Below are 25,345 nucleotides of genomic sequence, written 5' to 3' on the forward strand. Positions count from 1 at the left end.
GATACAGACGTTAAGTAAGTCCTGTATCTGAAACCAAAAAGGACATTTCCCTGAACTGAGGGGGTGGGTGCTCATGCCCAAAACCCAAGCTCTGACTCCACAGTTCACACAAGCTTCTTAACCTCCACACTCACGTCAGCTCCTGCTAGGATTCGCTCTCTCTCAATCTCCCTCTCACACATATACACACACACACATGCACATGCACACATACACACCATGTATTGCTTGATAAAGTCCCCATGAGCATCAGAAATAAGCCTCATTCGCACAAACATGGCATTGACTGAGGTCCCTGCCAGCAGACGTGTGGTACAAAAATATGTCCAGACCGAGTCTTGCCCGTGAGGTTACGCTGTTTAGGTGTTGCGTTGCCGAGATGACCCCAACCAGTCCTCTGTAGTGATGGCAATTTTATTGGGTGTGTCAGACGGGTCAAATGGCAATTCATGAGTCATGAGTCAAAAAGATGGCCTAATGCCAAACAATCAATTGATTAAAAGGCACTTAAAGGATAAACATACATGATATAGATGACCACAATGCTGGACTATAAAACATCTTAAAAAGGATCACTGTTCATATAATTAAAATTTTTTTTTTCTTAAATATAAACATTTTTAATAGCAGTCCAATAAAAATCTTTATATCTCATAATTTTATAAAAACCCCACAACCCCCCTCTTTGTGTTTTTTTTTTTCCCTGTAAATGCTCATGAGGATCAGTCCTTATCACCTTAAAGACATCCATATACTTCCTTTCACCATCTCAGGAATAAAACAGCTTTCCTTTCACTGAACTCTGATGCCTGCTGAGCTTGGCGAGTTGAGTAGGCGATGGGGGTACGTCCTGTCTGTAGGGTCCCTTGGGCTTTAATGGGACCTGAACTGGGGTAGAGCTGGGACCTTGAGTGCGGTCTCTGTTTTGGTCAATGGTGCTTCCACCGGGAGCTTCCTGTGCAGGAGGCGGCCTGGCTTTGTTGGCCGCCTGCTCTCTACGCCTTTCCTCCTGCCTCAGCAGCTCCTGGGTCTCAAAGAAGACGCGGGCGTTAATATTGGGTGTTCCCAGGTAGCCGTTACGTGACCCCTGGCCCCCGGAGTAGCGTGGATTTTCCTTGGATGCCTGGAATCCCTCTGCTGGCATGTACAGCTTGTCCCATGAGTCTTGGGATGCTGTGCTGGTGTTCTTACGAGGTTGCCTAAACACACAGAGACAGGTAAATGGGTCAATCGCACTGTTTTTTAAGTCCCCTTAAGCACCAATTAAATCTAAAGCGAACAGAGGTGCCCCCTGTTTCAACACTATTGAAAGGCAATTCAAAAGACACTGTACTTCAGGCGAGAACGGGCTCATTTTCACATTTGTGTGAGATTAAAAGCAGGATGTGGTAGTCGCATTCACTTAAAATATTGAAAGCAACATGAATACAACAGAGGGGTCTGTTTTAGTCTCCTGCATGATTACACTGAATCTAGTAACACACACAAAAATACAAGACATGAAAGAGACAGGAGACAAACGGAAGCCTGAAAAGTGCACAGGACTATTAGTTCCACATTGTAAACAAACATAAATGCTAAAACCTCGCCGAGGAAAATGGCTACTTTCATCCATTTAACTTCTTTTTTTGGGAGATGCAGATGGGTGCACTTACAGACCAGACAAAATAATGGCAGGTCTCGCAACGTTATCTGCCTTCTACTCATCTTCAGCTTGCCTGTTAGCCCCTCCACTGACAGGCCAGCCAGAGATGCATGCAGAAAAGAAAAATTAAACAAAAGAGCTATCATACATGCATTCTTTCCACCGCACATGCTCCACTCTCACCTGGACAGCTGTCATTGAAATCTGCAAGGTCTTTGGCTAAAGTGTTAAGTCTTCTCCATTATTAGAATCCATTAAAGCAGACGTGGGATGGAATACCTGTGACAGTGTCTTTTGCATCAAGGGTGCTAAGAGAAATCCCATTCACACCTCACTGACCCGCTGTGTGCTTAAAAGGCTTTCGAGTACACACCACATGACTGTAGTGGGAGACAAGGGGGCTGGCATGCTTTTAGGCCTAAACACCTGCATTCCAGGGAGGTTGTGAGGAGCAGGCGGGAGACTACTAGATTACTCTTATTGTTCTGTTTCTATTTAGTTTATTTATTTCTTCTCTCAAAACCTTCTGCACACTGTGGCTACCGCACCTCCCACTTTGGTAACAAAGCACATTTTTAATATAAGCATAGCGACGCATAATGCAATATGTAATAAAGGCAAAGAAGCTAGTGCAAAGTACTTATCCCCACCTCAACAAGTATAAAGACAACACTATCCTATAGCTGTCTATGCCAGGGTTGCCATCAATCACATGAGTCAAGCATTAATTGGGCTTATGGATGACAACTTTCCCTAGCTCGAAATATTTCTTTCAATCATGATCCCTGTGGAACTCTCCGTAATGAGAATCCCACAATTCCAGCATTACTAATGAAAGCCTGTGTGGTTCCCAGTGTCTAAAGGGACGGGGAGAGCTGAAGCACATGGTCCTGTAATGTGGGTACGTGTGTCTCTGTGAGCTTGTGAGCTTTATCCGTGTGCGGAAAATTGTTTACGCATTTATGTGAGGAGCGTGTGCAACACAAACACATCCTCTTGTTCCTCCGTTTGGATGCATGTGTGTGCGAGTATGAGAGTAATTGGTAGAGGGGCAGATGTAGGGACAGACTGCAGAGAGAGCCTCACCACATGCTCCATATATGGGTTTCGCTGTCTGGGCGAGCCGCCACACACTTACACCCAGGCTTGGCTTAAAGAGCAGCCAGCACCGCTCATGAGGGAGTTGCTTGTTTAGAAACGCGGGATGCCTGTTGCATGAAGAAGCAACCTGTGTTTCCAGAATGACCTTCTAGGTTGTAAAGTACACAAGATTTAGGGGAAAGTCACAGGTGAGGAGAAGACAGCAGAGATTGCGTTGTTCCACAGGAATGTAATAGTGATTGATGCATCAGGGGGATCTAGTTTTCTTATCACTTCTACTCCTTCGCCAGAATATGTCACAAAGTAGATTAGTCACATTTACAGCAGGAGGGGATGGGAAAATACACCATGCCAAAGAGTGGGGTAAATTTAGAATGACAGAAAATAACAAACAAACCCAGGAAGTTGGCTCGCAGAAAAATTTGTGGCCACTGTGTTTCTTTAAAACAGCTGGGAAGAATCAGAGTTTATGAGAAGTAGGAGAACACTTATACTCATGCACGCACACACGCTGCCCCAAATGCATCCAAAGGGCAATGGAACAATTGTTTCTATATTGCACAAATAAATTGTCGACAAACCTGGAACAATATTTTCTTTATAACTTGGAACGATATTGTTTTGGCTGAGGAATGCGATTGTTGCACGGGTAGATGAAAGAGCTACTGGCAGTTCACTCGGTCCGCAGTTAAGAACCTTATCTTGATGGAATTCACGCGTGTGCGAGTGTGTGAGCGCATCTCTTTTGGGCTAATCAGCGGTCTCTCCTTCCTACTAAAACACTCGTTCCTCTCCCAGTCGCTCTCGACCTCTACTGCCTGTCACTGCTAATCCTGCTCCAACAACAAGCCTTCATTAGTGTTCTTCCAATCCTCACATCCCAGACAGCGAGCTAAGCCTGGCTGTCATCAGATAACCAGCTACTATGGAAGCTTTGGGGTGGAGGTGGGTTGTTTTTTTTTGGGGTTTTTTTTTTTAAGAGGGAATGTTCCATTTTCTGCCTACTGCACATTCGTCCTGTTTTGGAAGAGTAAAAGGTGATGGGGTTCCATAAGAGGGGTGGCTGACATTAGAAAGCACTGTGGATGGAAGACTTTAGCTCTTTAACGAGAAGCCACGACACAAGCTCTGAAAAGCCCTAGCCAGGGTCAAGCATCAAGCCTGAGCTCATGTGACTCTTAGCCCAAAGACACTATGAGATTATGAAAGGAATGCATATCAAAGGCTATCCTCGCCTGGCTGCTTCGCCAGAGAGAGGAACTTTCCCAAGAGAAGCAACTCATTGGGAGAGAAGGTCTCAAGTCAACTGTCACACCACATGAGATGCTAGCAGATAACACATATGAAGGGAATGCATAGATCCGTCTGCTGTATACAGACCGAATTGATTATGTGTCCATGCGGACCACAAATCCATAGCCACAGACAGGAACATGTTTTAATCGACCCAACTGTGTTTTGAGACAACATACTGTAGCAAAAGGGGATGGCCATGAGGAAATGATTGCAGTTTGTGCAGGGAGTGACTAAAGCACAGGAGGGAACTGTGGCCAAGAAAATGAAAAGTCCCCCCAACACACACACACACACACACATTAAAAGCTCTGTCTTTGTTTAAATTGGCAAGCTGCAAAAGTTAAATAAATCATCACTCTGCTCTTAGCACTACTGAACATATTCTACTTTTCACAATACAAAAAAAAAATCACAATAGATTGTTTTCAGTGTGAAAATATTCAACAATGACGTTTATTTTATTACAAACTCCTGTGTCAGTCAGTCAGTCGAATGATAGAATTATTGCCTTCAGGGAGTTTTCTCTTTAAGGATATTAAGCTTCAAATGTGGCTTTTTTTTTTTCTAGCAGCAGTGGTTAACTTTGTAATTTGCACCTACTGCCATGAGATTAAAAACTTCAGAAGATTGTTAAAGACATTTAATGGAGTGCTGGCAGAAACGGCAAATATTGATACTAAACTCATTTCCCCCCCAAAGCCTCAAGATGTTAGATATGGTAAGCTTTATTGGCATCTCTTTGACAAATATGCAAAAGAATCGAAACAAGAAGATGGAGAAGATGAAGAGAAGCGCTTGTAGCTTCTGATGTCACGCTGTGTGAGGCAAGCGACTGCAGAGAGAAAGTTCCTTTCAAAAACACGATATCTGGGTTGTTATTCATTATATAGCGAGCGTTGGAGAGGGGGGCCGGTGCCAGTGACAAAGTCACCACTTTCTTGGGGTCAGCGTTGACTTAATGAATCTGGATATCAGTCAAATAATTCTAAGTGATCACATTAAATGATTTCATTCAAAGAGTTTGCTAAGAATCATTTAAATGTCTGGAGATTAGTTGAAAGTGGCTTTGTGGTGACTGACTTTGAGGGTAGCCAAAGAGATAAGTGGGCAAAAAAAAAAAAAAAGAGGCAAAAATATGAGGAAAAGATATTGATGGAAATCGAAAAAGTCAAATGAAGGGGTTGAGAAAGGGCAGGAAGGACGTGATAAGTCAAAAGGGTGGACAGAGGCAGACAGATGCACAGACAGACAGATGGAATAAAGAAAGAAGAGGCGGAAGGATGTCTCACCGTGGCAGGGAATTGTACTGCCTCTGTGATTGCTGGAAATCATCTCTGTCCTCTTGCTGCTGTTTCTGGACCTGAGTGTCAACTGTTACAGAGTGACGTCCACTTGATGTCTCTGTCCCATTGCTGGCCTGTTAAACCCACAAAATAAAGACAGGATAGACAGAGTAAATGCACAGAAACAAAGAGCGAATGAAAGGCAGGCAGAGCTTACCTCCAAACCACGGCTTACACGTTTGTACGCTCTTAACAAAAACACAAAGTTAATGGTGGATTCCCTCAACACAGCTGGTGGTTTGACTGCGTAATGCCTCCTGTGTGCTGGGCTGGTCTCAGGACACAGATAGTTAGTAGGTAAGATGATTGTGCCAGAGGATGAAAATAATAACAATACTTTATCAGATATGAGAATCAGTTCACTGTTTGAACTGACACTCTTTAAAAAAAAAAAAAAAAAAGGAAGCTTCCAAATTAGAGTTGTATATTCCAAATATTAAAATAACAACAAATGTAAAATATATTATAAATATAATAGTACTGATGAGTGAAAACTAATCAAGAGTCAATATAAAAATTAACCTAAGACCACATAAAAAAAAGAATGTTGTGATGTTGAGCGAAGAATCCTGTCTGACAACTCAAACTGTGTGCTGAAGAGATGAATTATAATTATTCACTCCACTCATATGTATGTGACAACACGCCGCTAACCTGTACCAGTGTGCGTGTGTGTTCGTCGTCTGATCATCTGTGAGGTTGACATGGAGATATCATCTCCCTCAACACCAGCATGCTGCTAACGAGCTGGCTTATGAAAGAACAAGACAAGCCAATTAAAGAGAAGCAAGCTGAGGGGGTGTCGCAGGCGTGGCTTGACCAGTTGTCAGTATTCATAAGGCTCAGACTTTAAGGATGGCAGGTAGCGGTGGATGGTTTTTGTGAATAAATTAACCAGTTAATAACGCCTAATTTACCCAAATTTACTCACCCATTGAATTCTAAACATAAGCGAAACCTGTATGTGTTTGATAGGGTGGGGATACATTTTCTTAATTTTTGACAGTCTGTGTGTATGTGTCCATGGAGCTGGTAGGACGTGGGCAAACACAGTTTAATGCAGTCAACCCAGGCTGTCAAATAACACAATTCGGTCAGATGTTGGTGTGTTGGTGTCCGTGTTTTGATATACCAGCCAACACTAATGTTGGACACAAATCCTATTTTAAGGAAGTCTGCATTTAATGATTGAGGGGGTGTCAACGGATGCAGTCGACCAGATGTGGATGTAGTCAAGTTCCTCTGCCAGAATATTGCGGTTAGTGTCCCATTTGGGATTTTTCATTGTTAAAACTATTCACTGATTTATTCTGTTTGCACTTGATTTGTTTTTTTTTTAACTTACTTTTCACTCTCTGGTTACGTAGATTTAAGACAAGTTTGCAGTTTGAGTTTAAATTTCCCATTTTACAACAGTAACCCAGCAGCTTGATAAATCCTTTGAGTATATTTTTTTCAACTTGCCCAAACCACCACCTTTTTTCTAAACCTAACTAGGTAGTTTAACTATCTCAACCTAATCATATAACGCTAAAATAAACAGAAAAAGAAAATAAGTCTGATTTGCATGACAGCTGTTAGCGTCCAATACTACCATGTCTGTCGCCTCAAGGTGCCCTTTGGCGCAATATCAATGGACACCTTGAGTGTATCTCTGTGAAGCCAAAGGCTTCTGATAATATCGCAATATTTGATTGAAGAGAACAATTCTGGAATGAATCAATGGGGTAAAGGTGCCTCAGCGGAATGACAGGCTTCCATGAAATGGCTTCTTGGAAAGATCTTCTGTTTCTGAAATGACTGCTTTTGTCCTCACTTGGACAGCTGCAATAACAGCGCAATTACATTTCACTCAGCGTCAATAGCAAGTCTTTTCTCAAGCCCTCCAAGTCTAAAAAACATAATAGCATCCCACGTGGGTGAAGTGAATTGGACTCATATGTTTCAGGTTTCCCTGCAACAACATGTTTCCTGTGCTCTGAAACTGTAGAGCACATAAACCGATATCAGATGAACTGAAAGGGGGAAAGAAAAATAATTTTACTGGAGCCAAATGTGGTAGTGAGAAAATAATTAGTCACGCACTCTGAAAGTTATTAATGTGATTTGGAAGGAAGTGAGGAGGAATCCTGCGGTGCTACACTCTTCAGTCTAAAACTGAAGGGTTGACGTGGATGACGCCATGCCAAGAGAAATGCATGAGAAATAGCCAGGAGAGAAAATCAGTCAGCATAATGGCATTATCCAGGGAAGGAGAATCAGATTATTTCGTGTTAGGCCTGGAATATAATGCCATATAAAACATGACATTTGTTGAAATCTAATCAAAGAGATGTCCGTGTTTGTTTTTATCCAATAATGTGAAAAATGATGTCAATACGCCACATTTTTTATCTCTCCCCCGTTTCCTTGGTGGTGTCACAGACAAAACAAGAGGAAACAAAAACTCTCCACCTGTTTAAACATGAGAGCCGGGGGGGAGGACGTAATTATGAAAATTATTTGCAGCTATCAAAAATCCGGGATGAGGAAAGCAGCTGGGTGGGAGTCAAGCGAGACAGCCAAGGTGTAATATTTCTTGGTTCAGAGCTGGTCACAAACCTTTAAGATATCAAAGCAGGTTGCGGTGATGGGTCAGCACTGACATATGGCTTTACCGCCCACACGTCTCATGATAGTATGTTTGTAGACCATCACATAGGGAACCGTTTTGAGAGAACAGCCGCGCTGCACACAAACAGACATATGGAAGACATTAAGGTTGCTAATGGGCAAATACAACAAGAAGAAAGTGAGAGAATGGTAGTGAAACACCACATCCTGACAAAAGCCCAGTTGGATAATGATTCTCTCTTAAAGTCACTGCGCCGACCCAATTCCGCCAAATTTATTATAAGCAAGCTCAGTCCATTTGCGGTTGCCTGGGTGTGTAGCTCCGGGCCGGAGCATCCATCTGCGATCAAGCAGTGTGGTCTGCCATTTCCCGGCCTTTGGCCCAAGAAACCGCCGCGAATAGGAGGTTGGTGTGGTTAACTCCATATCATTTAAGGATTTTGTAGCATGCGCAAAAGCCAGAACAAGTCATTTTTGTTGTAAAGATATATGTACACCTATACAGTATGTATGCATGAATAGTGCTGAAAATATTATTATATTTAAAAATCCATTCCACAGTCACAACCAATCTACGTAACTTTATATCACAACTTGTTCAAATATAATGGTAAGTCCTTTTGCTTATTAGTCCAATTTTCTTTAACCATGTTGTCGGTAAACATTGAACAGCACTAATCCATATAAAGCCTTGCAATAGCATGACTGAGAAGCCTGAAAAGGCAGCAGATCAATCCAAGTCACCAAGATCTGGTCTTAAGAAAGAAATGTAAGTAAATTTTGTCACTAAGATGCAGTCAGAAGAAGAATAACTTCTCAGACTGAAACACAGCTTGAAGACACAGTATCCTCTAAGCATCCCGGTATGCAATACTGGTTTTAGGATTTTTGTTATGGTCTTCCTCTGTGAGGAAAACCACTGCATTCCTCACAGCTGCCCTACAGCCCTGCTCATAAGCCTCACATGACACACTCCTTGTATTGTTTGACCATCTACAATTCAATGGCACGGAGCTCTGCTATCTTAATACTAATCTTTTAGGAAGTCAAGTGACTGGTTAAACAGGGCTTATTCTTCAAATGATCACATAGTGCAGAGCTAGTTGCAACCACATAACACTAATCAACATGAAACATGAAGCCTAGTAGCAGAATTCAAAGTAATAAAATAAAAAAAAAAATCAAAAGAATTCACATAAATATGGACTTTAAAAGTTGCTGTTGATGTGTGCGAGCCAAAGTACCAGCATGGTGCTCACACTCCTCTGTGTGGTCGTGCTTACTGTTGCTCTACCCCAGCAGCACAAATAGTTTTTTATTGATGGAGGGGGGTGGGGTGGGGTGGGGGTGCTCTCGGAAAAACATTGCTTAACAGTTCTTTATGATGAACATCTGGAAATCCTGTCTTATAAAGAAGCAGGGTGGGAGGGAACGTAAACATACTGGCTCTAACTGTGTGTGTTGGCTTAGCAGGTTGACTGATAGACCAGGCTTTTTGTATATTGATCATTATTCCATTAAGGAGGAGCTTAGGTTTAAGGATGGACCTGATCATTACAGCTGGAGGCACATCTGAGCTTAAACCCACAAGAACCACACCTATTACTGCTCCACATGCCCTTATCTTACCTGAACTTTATTATGATTCATTTTTACCCTTTTTTTTTTTTTATTCCAAAAGCAAAACAGGAGGAGAGAATGTGGAACAGTGGTTTTGTCTTTAGTACTGGGGATCCTGTCAGATTGAATGGATTACATTTCTAAAATTTGAAAACCTATATTTCCATGCACACTGCATCTGCTAATGAAGATCAAGCTATAGCTAACAGCTACTAAATAGGCCTTAATCTGAGACTGATTTGTAGAGTGATTTTTTTTTCCTAATTAAAAATAAATTTAAAGCTAAACCATTAAGCCAACATGGAACAAACTCATTGCTCTGTTTTTCCATCACATCTGTTAAAATGCATGATGATCCATGTGACCTACAACAGCCACGAAATGGAGCCCGAGATTTTGCCAAAACAGCCAAAAATTCCTATATCTGGATAAGCGATTGAGCAAATCTAAACTGATGCAAGCCCTCGATTCATGCTTTGAGATGCTAGCAGCTCCCGTTCTTGCGTGGATGCTATCACAAAAGCGACCTTGCACACTCACAGCAAACAGGCATCAAAGTGCAATTCTCCAGACTTTGATGTGGTAGGCATTTAACTGCCTGCTAGAGCATCATGTTTTTCATGCTTACATTCGCTGAATGATTTGATTTATAAAAGCAGAGGTCATAAAAGGTTTCACTTTCATCACTGTGAACCATCTCCAGCAATGAAACTGAGTTTAAAACAAACAAAAAAAAGGAGATCTTTGTTTCAGTGTAAAAAGGAGCTCAGATTGGTTTGAACAGAACTCAGCTATGATTTTTCAAAGTGGGTTAAAACATTTTAAAAAAAAAATGGTTTTGTCGTCACTGCCTCCACCCACAATAATAAAACCCATATGAGAGAGCAACCAGTTCACTTCACAAAGCAAAATCCGTACCCCGTCCACTCTGAATGACACTAAGACAGGATTTCGCGGGTGTGCTTCTCTTTCCTGACAAGCGCCATCACTTGATTTTCTTGTTCACAGAACTAAAATAACATGAAAGAGGACTAATAAAATAGACTTCAGTACTCAAGGGCTGGCCCTATATCTTGTTACTAGTCGAACAGCAGTGGCGTGCCCAACAGTGTCAACAATCAGAAGCAATTAAGAGCTCAGCGGCTCAGAGAGAAAGACTGAGACTGCTTGGCGGTGAACAAGCAGTTAACATCTCAGGGCGAAAGGGAAAAGAGAGATTAAGAAAACAGAAATAGATGTCCACTCTGTGATTTTTTTTTTTTTCCAGCCATCAGTTTGACAAATACTGAAGAAAATCCAGAGCAAATAAAGCCTGCCTTCATCTGTATAGGAACATGGTGGGAAGCATGCTGCTATGTTTCACCCAAACTCATTTGGACAGTGGAAAAAACAGCAGAAGATGCCAGTCACTCCGAACCAATTTACCCGACAAAACAACACTGATAACTCTCCAGAAAATTGCATGCAAAATATTTTAACTTTCAAGGTCTGACTTTCCAGCCCATAATTTTCAAAATAGCTGTGCTTGGTGCAACATCTAGCTACATTTTTTTTTTCTATGAGGTCAAAGGTCACAGTAAAAAAAAAAAAAACAAAAAAAAAAAACATTGTCTGAAGTCACTGTGAGGCAATTTTGATAGCTAGTATGCAGATATTTGACACTGATATGTTCTGACTTGGTTATATGCATCTTTTTGATCATGATTTTGATTAAACTTTAAGATAAAAGGATGTATGACATCAAACACAATGTCTACTGATGAGTTACTCTCCTCCTAACACACCAGTCAAGTAAAAAGTTGGGCTGCAGGTTCAAGATTATCAGTGACTTGACAGTGTGTTTGGAAAAAGGAAATTATTCTTTACTTAAAGTTCTGGCACATCTGAACTTTTAATGCATAGCTGGGATGGATATGAGATCATGTCTGAATGAATTAACAAAGGCATTAACTTGATTACATTTTTCCAATTATGAAGAATAAATCCCATTGTTGTTAAAGATCAATCACTGAAGAGGAGAACCGCTTAAAGAAAGTATTCTCAAATTTTAATTTAAATTTGGTTTTAATTTGAAAAATCCCTTTAATCAGGTCTAATGAAAATTGGAATGAACAGAGTGGGTAACGGTTTCTCTCCTCTAACACTGCCTTAACGCCTGTGCCTTCCTTCCATAAGTGTGTCAAATTTCTAAGAGTGAAAAGGCACGTACAGTGACTAAAACAAGCAATTATTTTCAGGTGAAAGGTTGGACCCAGGAATGAGGAATTAGTCAAAAAAAGTGTAGAATTAGTTATTAGAGAAACCTAAAGCTTTAGCAAAATTATTTAGATCTACTTTGCATTTGCTCAAGTGAATGGGGTCATAGCTGTAACCACCACAAGACACAAAAACATAAGAAAAATATCTTGTATGGAAAAATCCTGAAAAACAAAGATTTATTAGTGACTGCCAGAAAGATTACAGAAATATGACTAGACAGTTACACATTAGGTTTGTAGCTTTAGAGATGTGCAGTCTAATTGAATGCAGCTCCCACCAGACACTCACCCAGGACTGGTTGAAGCTGAAGCTGTGCTGATGGTCCTCAAGGTCTTCGTCCTGCTTGGCCTGCTGGAACTCACTCCTCAGCCTTTGTATCCGGTCGTGGTTACTAGGGGCCATCTGACTGCTAGGAGAGAGAGACAAAGGAATTGGGATACTTAGACTCATCATCCAGAAAGGAAGCCAAATTCCTATCTGGATATATTTTTGAATAATGTATTTTTCAGCCATCCTTCACTTAGAACTAACACCTGGCACATTGATTTGTTTTTCTAGCATGCTGTTACAGGTGCTTTGTGTTTAACCGCATTATCGCCCTCCTAAATTCTCCAGTCCTGATTTCTGTTTGCATATCTGACCGACATCGCCACATGTTTTTACTCCCACCCTTTTATCGCCTGTGAACATCACAAAAACTGAAAGTGTCAGTGATGCATGTCTCTTTTAGACTGCAGAAGAATGTTGGCCTTTTATGGTGCGCAGTCATTAAACACTGTGGAAAACCCTCATTTACATCTCCTTCATTAAAGGCCTTTGAGGAGCCTGTCAATAGGAATCAATAGCTTTCCCTCAGCTTAATCAGGCTCTCCTTTTATCACCAGCTACAGAGGCAGCACATGACAAAATGCATAATTATGACGAGACAACCGGCTTGATAATAGGCCTGCATTTATGCATACCACGGGGATGAAAGTGACCAAAGGTTAGGAATTTGTGCTGGGAGGGGATGCGAGCTCGGGGATGTGAGGAGTGGGATGGATAGGGCGAGGGAAGGAGAGGGAGATAAAGGAAGGAGGGTGATCGTGGGGATGGTGCCGAGTGAAAAAAAAAAAAAAAGAGAAAGGTTAATCAAGAGCATGTGAGAAAAGGAAAAGAAACAAAGTCAGCCAGGACAGAATTTCCAGTGAGACTGAAAGCAGAGAAGCACAGGCGCATGAAATGAGGAGCAAGCGCAGACAAAAGCCAAAGACAGTCCAAAATGGACCCCTTGATATGAAGACCTGTCAGCCTGTCAGTGTGTCCTCCTGAGCAGCACTTACAGGTGGCACAGCAGCAGTGGAACTGATTGCTTATTTGGGCCCAGAGGATTCTGAGCACAATTATGGTGATAATTGCAGATTAGAATGAGCACATCCTTCTGATGATAATGGGCGCTAGGACATACTGCCAATCAAGCTTCATTAAAAGCACAATAAATAGCAGCTCATAAAGGATGCATGGCTCTCGGTGCATGCCCCTTAGTAGCACTTGGCGAGACACAGTTATCGTGTTATTCGTACTTCCTGATCAAAATCAATTGTATTAGTTATACTCCATTTGATTCCTATAGCTTTATATGTGTGGAAGCGCAGGGAGCGTGCATTAGGCCTTTTTACGTGGATGTGGGCAATTAAGTGGCTCACTGGGGTGTGAGGTAGCTTATGCTTTTAGGGTGTGGAGTAATGGTGAAGTCCCTTTATTACTGTTCATTACAAAATCAATGTTCCCTCTCTATTTACTTGAGGTTGCTTAAATAGCAAATGCAATTTTAAATACATTAAATTACTTAATTCCAGTCAATAGAACTGCACATGTGCACTCCCCGAAATGTTCTTCCTGTTATCATACAATTTCTCATTATTTTAACTACAAAAGCAGTGAGGTTTGTGCTTCAGGAAGTGTGCTTTTCTGTGAATACCAAAGCCATCTGTGTGTTTGTTGATTTTATTGAAGATATTTTGAACAAAAGTTAATTAAATAACAAAACATCTGCAACTCTAGGTTTATTTCTTCATGTTTATCACATCATCATCATCATCATCATCATCATTGTCATCATCCCTACTTGTTGAGAAAAAAGGTTTCACAAGACTACTGTGTGGGAAAAGACTTCACCCTCTGTGAAGTCCAATGCTCACAATTAGCTTAATCCCTGAGGCTGCTCAAAGAGAAGACTGAGCTACCTCCGAATAAACAGGCTCGTAAATTTTTTCTGTGTGACCCTCCAGGGAGGGTCAGCGCTACCATCAGCATCTCAAACATGCACCACTGGGCCAGAGGAACCAGCTGGTGATCAGGAAACCACAGGCTATAAACAAGACTACTTGAGCCCATATACACTCACTGCATAATAAGCCCTTCTGCCCTTCACTTCTATCAATCTAGAAAAGCGCATTGGCCAGTGTATTAGCAAAGATCTGGTCCAGTGCGGGGTGGATGAAGTTGTGGGATGTGGAAAAGGAAAAGACGAGTGAAGCAAATTAAAAGACCTAGCAGCTCCAAGCACTCCAAATGGAAACTGCTTTGAGTTGGGGGCTGGGAATGGCAGCTGGATTTAACAAGGGGGTGAATTTATCATGATTGTTCAAAGGAGGCCTTTGCAATCTATCTAGATTAGATCTGCAGGGCCTTATCTTTTTGTCTTTCACCCACCAGTGGGGTACCATGTTGATGGGATTCTTAGAGTGCACTCAGGGTTTGTAAATATATTCATATATTGGGAAGAGGACGAATCAAGCGCAAAGAGGCTGCTGAAACTGCCCCCTATCACTGTAACAGCCGGCAGCGGGCCTGTCTCCATAAAGAAGATGGATTCAGTTGTCTTTGCTAAGAGCTCCACATCACTTGGGCACCTCAGTAGGTAATTAGTCAGCAAGACTGTTGCCGATGCATCCTTATAAATGCACCTCTGAATACAGTACATCAATACCTGTCTATAATTGGCCCGAAGAACATGTGTCATAATGAAAGACTGGGGTAGGAAACTGGCAATTCACATCAGTAAACCACCCAGATTTTTTTTTTTTTTTTAAAAAGTGTCAACCGGGCAATAGAAGGTATGAATGAGCACTGCTCATCAGTTTGCTATACGCAGTGTGTTCGTGCATAAAAGGAAAAGGTCACAGGTGGCATAAGTGTCCCCAGGGGTACAGGCGAGCTGTCTGCATCATGATCGCGCGAGTTTGCAGTTAAAATATGCATCAGTGGAAAATGGGATACTGTCTGTAAAGTTATTAAAAAACATGGAGGAGATAAAGTGTCCATATGCCACAGCATTTTCACAGCCAGCATCTTTATTCTGCCCGGTATAATGAGATTTGCTCAGAATTCATCTGTGAGTTTGCAGGCTGAAATGTCAGCACTTGGCCTCTTGGGTTGGCCGTGTCTCTCCCAAATGCATGCAAACATTACCGCACAACACAGACGGCAACACAAAGACGTGGAAAGAGACAAAGGAGCCAACACATTCTCTCCATATCTCTCCATCCTTGTCTCTTTTCTCCCGACTATACGGGCGCCTGTATTCGGTGAAGTCACACCACTGCCTGACTGACTGAAAGTTTTTTTTAAGACATATTGAGAGCAGCGAACCTGTGAATTCATGGCGTGCAGTCAGGTCACACAACAACAATTCAGGCTCAGTTAAAAAAAAAAAAAAAATACAACCTCCACTCATTTCATGCTCCTACTGTTTCAACCAAAATGTTACCTGTTAGATTATAGATTATAAAACTGGAAAAAAAAAAAAACCTTTGTCAGTGTTTAGCAGCAAACTGCGAGGGACCAGTACTGTGCATGTGTCTGTGTGCATGCATGCGTGTACCCCCACACCCATCCCACCTGTGTTTTCACACGGACATGTTGACAGGGGTCATGAACACTCTAAAGCTGCATTTGGGGGTATGTGGATGTCTGTCTGTGTAATAGTCATCCTTTGATCCGGGAGGATTTGGCAGATGTCTCACACACCACAAGGCTTAGGCCCAGGATGCGAACTATGCAGCAGCGCTCATATTTGCTTCTGTTGGTGGATCAAAGCTGCGCTCAGTCTCTACATGCCCCATAAACACCGCCACTGGCCAATAAATGAGTAATCCAATCATAGAATGTAATATGGGTCACATGAGCATACCTAAGTTCAGGGGCCAGTCCGAGCCAATCCGAATGAGAAAGACAGACTGTTATAATCCTCGGGATAAGATTTCAAGAGATGAAGTCTGACTGGAGTTGTGAGTGGTGTTACAGAAATGTTCATTTCCAACTAAAGTGAAAAAGGCTGAACCGCCGGAGCTTCTGAGTGACTTTAAAATCATACATTCTGTTATTTCTTATCTGATCACTGTTGATTGAAATTCTATCAGATTATCTGGTTTCTTACTCTGGCCACAGTATCTCTGTGCAGCAGATGAGGGGGCAGACTTCTTAAGTTTGGGCCCTTTGGCAATCTTGCATCAAGTCAAAGGCTTAGTTCATCTTTATTCCACCGCCTCCTGGACTTTCATTTATTTCAAAGACAGAAAGATGAGGCATTTTGGGGGAAATGGACAGCCTTTGGGACCTACCACGATGATAGAAAGAGATTAGATCTGCATTACTGCTGGTCATTTTTGAAGGGGGAGAGGGACCAAGATAAAACTTTTTTTTTAGTCTTCAGAAGGAAATCAGCATATATCTGCCACTCTGCCATGATTTTTTGCCAGCAATCAAATGGAAGTATTTGAAGCATATATCCCCCCTTCCCAGCATTTCATTCTCTCTTCACTTTCCACTTTCTTTTCCATCTTCATAAAAAGTTCTTACAGTTTTTTCTTGCCTCATCCCTCTCCTTTATTTCTTTCCTTTTCTTCCCATATGTTTTATTTCTGAATGCCCCAGTGCTCCTCTGCAGCTAAAGGGATAGGTCATGAATTCCCTTCTGCCCCCCCCCCCCAATCCTCTCCCACTAGCCTGGTAAGTGACAGCTGCAGGCTGGACAAAGGCCTGATAATACCCTGGATTTGTCAGGCTCTGACTTCACCCATGTCCTCTTGTGACTGAGGCACCGACAGCGGCGCCTCGCCAGCAAAAAAACCCCACCTCTAATGTGGGTCTGTGACTGTATTTGAGCTGTGTGTGAATGTGTGTCCACGGCTCCTTCCAGACTCCAAAGCAGCACATATGGGGTCCTCAGGGGTCCTAAGGAGGCCATCATGTGGGATCTCTGCCTAGGCCATGGTAGTGGCGTGACTCGGGAGCATGGAGCTCTGATTAACAAGGGAAAGAAGCAATGCCTGTAGAGCTGCTCCCTCCAATGGGTTGTCCAGTATAGCTGGCCCCTGGTGTAGTGTTCATCTCTCACCTCCCTGGGGTGGGAAAAGAACAGCTTGAAGGGAAGCACAGAAGGCTCTCCTCTAGGAAAGCACGGCTCACAAGAAATGAAAGAAAGGCGTTGTTCTTTGGCTTCATCTTTGTCCCATTGAGGACCTATAAGTAACTTAAAAGCTTCATGGCCCCGCAAACATAGATCCTGCCAGCTCCAATATTTCAACTTCATCCTAAATTTCTTTATCACCAAAAAGACGTGTGTTATAGTAACTTTTCTCTTCAAATCATGACCATTTTTTGTTCTCTCCTCTTTTCAGTTTTCAGGATTTCTAAACACAGATCAATGTGAGGGACTGCCTTTTAACTGGCAAATTTCAAGTTTTGGTTACTCAAAGAATGTAACGGCACTGGCGTGCTGCATGATGTGCTGCATCGATTTAAAACTCGAGTATGGGGATAACAGGTGTGACCTTTTCCACAAAAGACAAACCAAAACAGTTATTGGGTCTTTTAAAACATCCAGTACATAGTCTGTGGCTTTAATATAAAACACATTTCTTTTAGCCAACTCTCATTAGTTGCATCATCTTCAATGCAGGGCAATAAAATCTACATCCAGCTGCAGCCACTATTTTTTTGACATGTTTAAAAAAAAAAAAGAAAAGCACCAATAATGAGATTCATAGCACAAAAACTATTTACTCTGAAGGCAATACCTAAGATTTGTGTAGATGATAGGATCTCTGCGAGCTTTATTTGCCCTCATTCCCGGTAACTTTTCCATAAATTATTTTCTAGGAAAAATAAAGCATGGCTCCATTCTCCAATGAGATGAACTTTGAAGTTAAGGCCCATAATCCCAATCTATTGATTCAGAGAAGATTGCTCACTCAGAGAGAGAGAGTGTGGTCAAGACTGTAAATACACACTCCCACACGTCAGAGAAAGTTCAGAGCATTGCCATTTGAGACAAAGCATACTAATGATTAAAACTAATTACATCTTCAAAATTCACAAGCACATAAAAAAAAACTGGCTGAATCATAAGCACATACTGTATGATAATATGATAAAGCTTTTATTATCAAAGCAGTGTACAGTATATAGAGTTGAACCCCCCCCCCCCCCAAAAAAGAAAAAAAAAAAGTCTCATACATACAGCGTTCCAACTGTTTGTGTTGCACAGATGCATCTGCGTCAACATTCTTCTTCAGGGTAAGACGAGTGAAGTGTCAGCCTTAAATAAGGTGCGAAGGCCGTGGGCTAAAGTATCCATCTAAACGGGTTAAGTCAGCTTTTATGAGCCTATCAGGCTTTACAGACAACTTTTATGAGATATGAGCTAGCTTGACACTAAGAGGCCAGAGGAGAAGTGCGCTGGGAGCGTACTATATGACTGGCTTCCAGTATCCTGACCGTGACGTATTTTGTCTAAGTATAGGTTGGCGCCATGAAATATGAATTCTGTTGCTGCATCTTGCATTAAGGGACCTCAAATAAATGCCCAGAGAGAGTGGTGCAATGCAGCAACAAGTCACCTTTGCAGGTTTCCCTGTGGAGCACCACTCTAAAACTGAGACAGAGCTGCACAGCTTGGCAGAAGCACTGGTTAGATGATCATCAGCGCTTAGACGAGAGGGAGCCGAGTTGATCTTGAGACAAATTTGGCCAGCAAAGTGTGGATGCCTAAAAATGCTTTGTATAAAATAGCATCTGATGTTAACCAGCCTGCAAAATGAAAGATATTAAACTGTTGTAAATGGAACAGAAAGGGAAATTTCATGAACACTTTTAACTGATAAATGTAACAAGTTTTGTAACAGTGGAGAATAAAAACAAAAAGGGGATGCTTTTTCTTTGTCCATGTTTTTGACACAGTTAAACTCCCCAGAAGCAATCTTACAAAGATTGCCAACCTGCCAGGCCAGGTCCAACTGCACTTTTCACAGAGCTGTGTGAACCCAAAGCCCAGTGCCGAGCACTGCCTTTCCCCTTTGCTTTAACAAACTGCCTCATCCTTCAAATGCTATCATATGCTGGAATGCAGCTTATTAGAGAGGCCCAAGTTTTTCAGTCCAGTGTATGAAAACAGTCAGTCGAGGAAAGCAATTAAAAAAAAAACAGATCTTGGTGAGCTTCAAAAAGAGAAGGGGATGGAACCATAAGAGAGAGATACTTCGGAACCACAGTGTACCCTTTAAAAAGTGCCTTTAATAAATTCATTAAGGAATTTATTATGGAATAATTATTATTATTATGGAACAAACATCTCAACACCATGTGAATATATCCACACCAAGACCTTTAAAATTACCCACTTCTTTACTACAAGGTCTTGGTAAACATTACAGCAGCAACATTACAGTATACTTTGAAATATAGTTGCTCATGTGCCAAAAAGAACCGGCCGGATTAAAAGACAACTGTGGTCCTTTAATACAAATATATGCAAACCTATCACCATGTGAAGGAGCAGATGAATCTACTCCAGTAGCAGCTATTCACATGCAGCTGAACCGCTCTAACTCGTTTGCTATTCTAGCACATTGCCAAAGTGACACGCTCTCACTGGCTACCTATAATGGAAGGCTAATATTAGATTTCAAATGGGCCCAAGCAGCAGTGGGTGCACCAGCCATATATTACATATGCATTTAGAAATGTATCATTTGACATCTGGTGCATCATTTTCAGAGGGACTGGTTGGTTTGGAAGGTTTACTTCTCCACTGCGGTGTTTCTGGTCACATGTACACCCATTTTTAAAATCCCTTTTTACTGACTAACAAGCAGAGCAGATATCCTGCCTTTTATTAGGGGACTGAGGTTTCCTGGGTTAATTCTAGAAGGCTTACACCTGTAAAGAATCTCATTTACTTCAGCAAGACATCACACTGTGCTGAATGCAGACAATCGCTCCCTTTGCAAATGTCACTGCCTGACGCTCAGCAGGTGAACCACGAGCCAGTGGTAAATAATTCACACCAGACCGGTGTAGCTTTCCTTGCCATCCCATACACAACCAGCCCCCCACCAAGTCTTCTCTTCCACGACCCCCTGTGCCGCCACTACTTCCTCTATACATAATTAACGAGAGAGGCACGGTGGGATGCCCGTCAGTCAGAGCCAGAGCCACTTTAAACAATAACAATATTGATAGTGGTTGTAATAAAGCAGAATTAAAAAGATGGATTCTAAAGATTTTTTGTGCTCCTGGCGCAGCTGCTCCCAGCTTTAAGTGGTGAGGAGAGCGAAAGGGGTTGAAGGGGGGGGCTGCTGGTTGGTGGTACAAACAGAACAGGGGTTGGGTGGGGGTACTTGTGCCCCTTTACCCTCCCCCTCCTTGTCAACCCCTGGTGTTCTGTACTAACTGCTTTGCTGTCGCATCCATTACTGGATTAAGTCTCGGAGTCCTGTTCGGATATCCAGAAGAGGGAAAAGAGAAGAGGTCAGAGGTCATAACCTTTAGTAATGGTTGGGCAGACAGATGAGCAAAGAAAAAAACAAAAAAAAACAAGACTGGCAGGATAATTTCAATTTAGGCTATCAATATTGTGTAATGATCAATATGAGGGTCAAGAGGTTGGCAGATAATGACAGATGGGGATATGAGAAAAATAATAAAGAAGGAAAATCAGAAAATCAGACCTAAAAAGACAAATCAGCGTCAAAATATAAAACATTTGTTGATGATTTGTCACCTACTAGAATAACAGAAATGGATCCCAAGCACCAAAAAGTGATTGGCAAGGAAACCTTAACAAAATTGAAATGCGCTAGAAAAAGCTGCCAGAGTATTTGTACGACTCCAAAATATCACAAACTCAAAGCAGTGAGGAAGTCCTGCTATTACTGCTATCTGCCATCAACCTGCAGGAGCCTTACATATGTTAATGCCCCTTCAACTTGTGACCCTCACATTCATGGCATCATTATCAACCCAGCCAGACATAATGTTGGCCTGTCACCGCCATGATCTATGGCCACAGTGGCTCTCTGCCTTAATGAAGCCGTAACGCTGCCTTAAACTGCTGAAGCTGCGACGAACCTGGGCACGACCATCTATTGGCTTAACGGGAATATGCATCCATCATCATCCATCAGCCATCCATCAATCAAAGCCTATGTGACAGCTGGGACCCCAACGCTTAACCCCCACCGCATCACACACACACACACACACACACACACACACACACACACACACACACACACACACACACACACACACACACACACACAGGCTGTGATTATGATCTCAATTATCATCATGACCGTGGGCCAGCGGTTCCCCTGTGACCGACATGCTAATAAGAAGCACTGGCAGTCAATAATCAAGCCATGGAAAAGGGCACTGGGTGGAGATTTGGTCAAGTATACTTGTATCACTTCAAGTCCAATGGTTTGGATGACTAATCTTAGAACCCTACCACAAAATGATGTGGTTTGGAGGAATGCAAAGTCAGCATTGAACAATACACAAGAAGTGACTTCATGTCTCTTTTAATGAAGAACCCAGTATTCCAGAAGCTCACCTGTTGACATTACGGGAAAGCAAAAGTGTTCTTAAAGTATCTCAAAGGGTCTGTGTTCCATGCAAGAGAACATTTTGACATTAGCTGTTACGAGTCTACAAGACAGCAGTTGCGGCACAGTTCCAAGATCACGTACATTCCTGTGCACAAAAGCCTTTCCGACCTACCCTCTGAGCAGGACCGAGCGCAACTAAAGCGGGTCTCACAGGTTATTTCTTTAAGCCAACATCAGTGCTTTCCTGTTGTTTCTTCTCAGTCACAGGGATTTTACCTAGTGTAACTTAAGATGGGCTTTAGACTTGAGTGAGCACACAGATATCTGATAATGTTTGGCCATGCCTTTTCAACAGACAGCTAATATGGATCGCATTCCATCACGTGGCCAGATTGTTAGCATTTCACACAAATACGCTGGGTGTTTGGTCTGTTTCTGTCTGTATTTCTCTGCAGGTGACTTTGGGAGTTTCCCAAGTATCACAGTGCTCTTCTTTTTCATCCTCACACTAAAAATACTTCTGAGCCAAAAAACAGAGATCTGATGAGAGGGATAGATGAGAGGAAGATATCAAAAAAAAACAAAAAAAAAACAAAACTATGTATCTAATTAACTTCTTCCACTGGGGAGTGCCTGTTTGCCATTCCAACAGTCATGATAGGAAACTGCAGCTTGTTGAGAAGAACTTAGTAAATGTCACAGGAAAAAAGAAAAGAGACAGAGCAAATCTCATAAATTTCCTCTCTCCGGTGTTTCTCCTATTTTATCTCCTAACAGCTTTCCTATCTTTGGCAAGGCTGTGTTCATGGACAAAAACCCTATAAGTGGCCACATTTTAAATGTGATACAGCAAAGCACTCCGCCGAACTCCTAATGTGCCTTGTACTGTCCGAAAGAATTATTCAGGCCTGGTTAGGGGGCTCACTTCGGTAGCAGGCATTTAGACTGCATTTTAAGAGGGAGCTGAGAGACACTGATGACAAAACACTGTCACCTTCAGGTGGTTAAAGGAATGGGTGTCAGGAAACACACTAGAGATGGTACTCCCGCAGTCCCAGACAAGCCACAGGGGATTTAACTCTAGTGCTGATAGAAAAGACCAAGCGGTCATGGGTTCGCCCACAGATGGCAACCGTGGTAGCTGATGTGTGAACGAATGCACCAGTGAGTCATAACTAAATTAAGATACCGTCACTACAGCTGCCTGCACACACACACAAAAGCATACACACATATGTGCATACACGTCCACATAAAATGCTCATTATCCTTAACCCCCAGTATGGGGGGGTGGGGGGGCATGGGAACAAAAAGCATTAAATAGGAGTGAGCCCTTTAATTATAGGCCAGTGTTTGGAGAACTCTCAATGGTGCTGAGAACAATAGAGGGCTCTGGTAATACTCAACCTGCTGAGTTAACATATATCCTCCAGGTATGACAAGACACATACACACTCATGCACAAAGTCAACGATCACGTCATGCAAGTGAGGCAATAAGATGGTTCCTGAGAAAAGCCCAACAGGCGGAAGGAAATGCAATTAGATTTCTACTCCACACAAAGTGAAAGCTAATATCTCATTATTTAGCAATCTTTTAATTTAAAGCTGCACCTTACCAAAGGATGTAATTACCAATTTCATTTTGATAAAGGTATAACTGCTGCAAACTATCAAGATTAACAATTAGTTGATTTGTCTCTTTCATGTGGCCCTGAGTGCGTTTCTGTAAGTTGCTCAAGACCAAAATCACCTCACAAAAGGACGCTCTATTAAAACAAAATTTCAAACAGCTCTGTGCTCCATTGAAAAATGCAGTTAGTGGCCTAAAGGATGATAAAGATGAAATACTAAATGACTAAACTGGCTCACTTATGATCCCTCAGTGTGGTGAGGTGTCTTATTATCTGGGTCCTTGTAGTAGTGAAGGTGTGATGTATGAGACCTATAAATAGCTTGAGCAGTGATTGTGACCATATGACCGTAAGAAAAGTGACAGCTTTCCCTGTCAGTGCACTTGACAGGCTTAAGGATAACTCCACATGCCTGGCAAATTGGATTGGCGCTCTGGTGGCTTTGCAAAGAAAGAAAAACAGATGAATCCTTGGCTGTCTCCCTCCTAATAACTTCCTTTTCATGTTTTATAGTTCATGATAAGCAATGGGAGGCTAGGTAGGACACATAAATCATCACCAGTGCACATTAAAGACCATTATCACTTTTAAACAGTCCTACCCGCTCCCCGTCTTCAAACAAAGCAACGGCAAGGTGATCTTCTGACAAAGACAGGGAGAGCTTTAGAAACTTCTGACAGCATGACAGGTTCTGAAGGACATCATTGGGTCACATAGGAATGACAACATAAAACACATTTAAAAGGAATATCTTCACCAGGAAAAGAGATAGAGCCCAACCCTACCAGTCTTTCACCAACACCTAACATCCCAAGAGACTCTAAGCTATCTACATGTGTCCCATCCAATTCAACTCCACCATCATGAGCTGGGACTTAAAAAAAAAAATGAAATTAGATCAACAAGTGCTATCTGTGCTTTTGTGAGCCTGATCAAAACCAAGGCATTCCTGAAAATAGCATTAACGAGCCTCAAAGGCCAGTTAATATAGCAAAGCTTAACTTGTGCCATAACTCTGGGATCTTGCAAAGATTAATGAGAGGGGAGAAAAGAGAGAGATTGATGTGTAAACGAGAGGCAGCAACTTCAATGAGCAAAAGCAGCTGGTGGCAGTAAATAGTGGCTGCCAATTGGCTGGCGTTCACAGAACGCCAATCTCCAAAACAGGGAGTGGTGGTAGTGCCAAAAATGGAACAAGAGGAAAAAAATTGATTAAGCTCTCAACATTTGCCTTAAGTTGGGTAACAAGGTGGACTGGGCGATGTTTTCTACTTTCAGATCTCACATTAGAACATTTTACAGGAACAGAAAGAACTGGCAATCTCCAAGCGGGAATTCATTGGTTTTACCTTTGAGTATATAAAAAAAAAGGTCCATTCAAATAAAACAACAGGCACACATCATTGGAAGATTTGTGTTGTGAAATGGCCAAATGTCAAGAAATCAACTGGAAAATCCTTAAAAATCCCATCACATCCAATAAAAAGGAAAACCATAAAACTGTTCCGTGGATTTGTTTCATTCCTCGTTTGCAGGTTCAATATGTGCATGTTTATGTGCTTATCTTTGTGTGTGGACCACCCTGAATCTGTTTTATGAGAGACAGATGAAGTTTTTTTCCATATTTATATCGCTGCTATGCTTATTTTATTTTTCTTCAGGCTGTTTAATAACTGAAACGTAGTGATTTCACTTGTGGTGGGTTATGGTAGTTTCTCCTATACAAGTTCGCATTTGCACAAGGCCATTACAATATTCCCCAAATGGGTGATTTCCAAACTTATGTAGCATGAATTGGCTATTGCTCCAGTAAGTCCAATATTCTCCATCACCCGGGTTATTTCAATAATGGCAGCTTTGCACGACAAGTGCTAATGGCTTGAAATGGTGATTTCTCTACAGGCACTTTCAGATTAATTTCCTGTGTTGAAAGGGAATAGATACACACGGCAAGGCCCAC

General features: G+C 41.9%; 1 protein-coding gene across 3 annotated transcripts in view; it reads right to left on the reverse strand.

Annotated features, from left to right (window-relative positions):
• Nucleotides 1–690: 690 nt before the first annotated feature.
• pard3aa (par-3 family cell polarity regulator alpha, a) overlaps nt 691–25,345 on the reverse strand; it is a 315,863-nt gene continuing 291,208 nt past the window's right edge. For all 3 annotated transcript variants that reach the window (XM_030756195.1, XM_030756194.1, XM_030756193.1), the window contains 3 exons: nt 12,166–12,286; nt 5,332–5,459; nt 691–1,199 (listed from right to left, as the gene is read on the reverse strand). In XM_030756195.1, the coding sequence (XP_030612055.1) occupies nt 770–1,199; nt 5,332–5,459; nt 12,166–12,286 (679 nt within the window). In that variant the 3' untranslated portion in view covers nt 691–769. The remainder of the gene's footprint in view (nt 1,200–5,331; nt 5,460–12,165; nt 12,287–25,345) is intronic.

This window comes from Archocentrus centrarchus, chromosome 20 (genome assembly GCF_007364275.1).
Source record: "Archocentrus centrarchus isolate MPI-CPG fArcCen1 chromosome 20, fArcCen1, whole genome shotgun sequence".
Classification (NCBI taxonomy): Eukaryota; Metazoa; Chordata; class Actinopteri; order Cichliformes; family Cichlidae; genus Archocentrus; species Archocentrus centrarchus.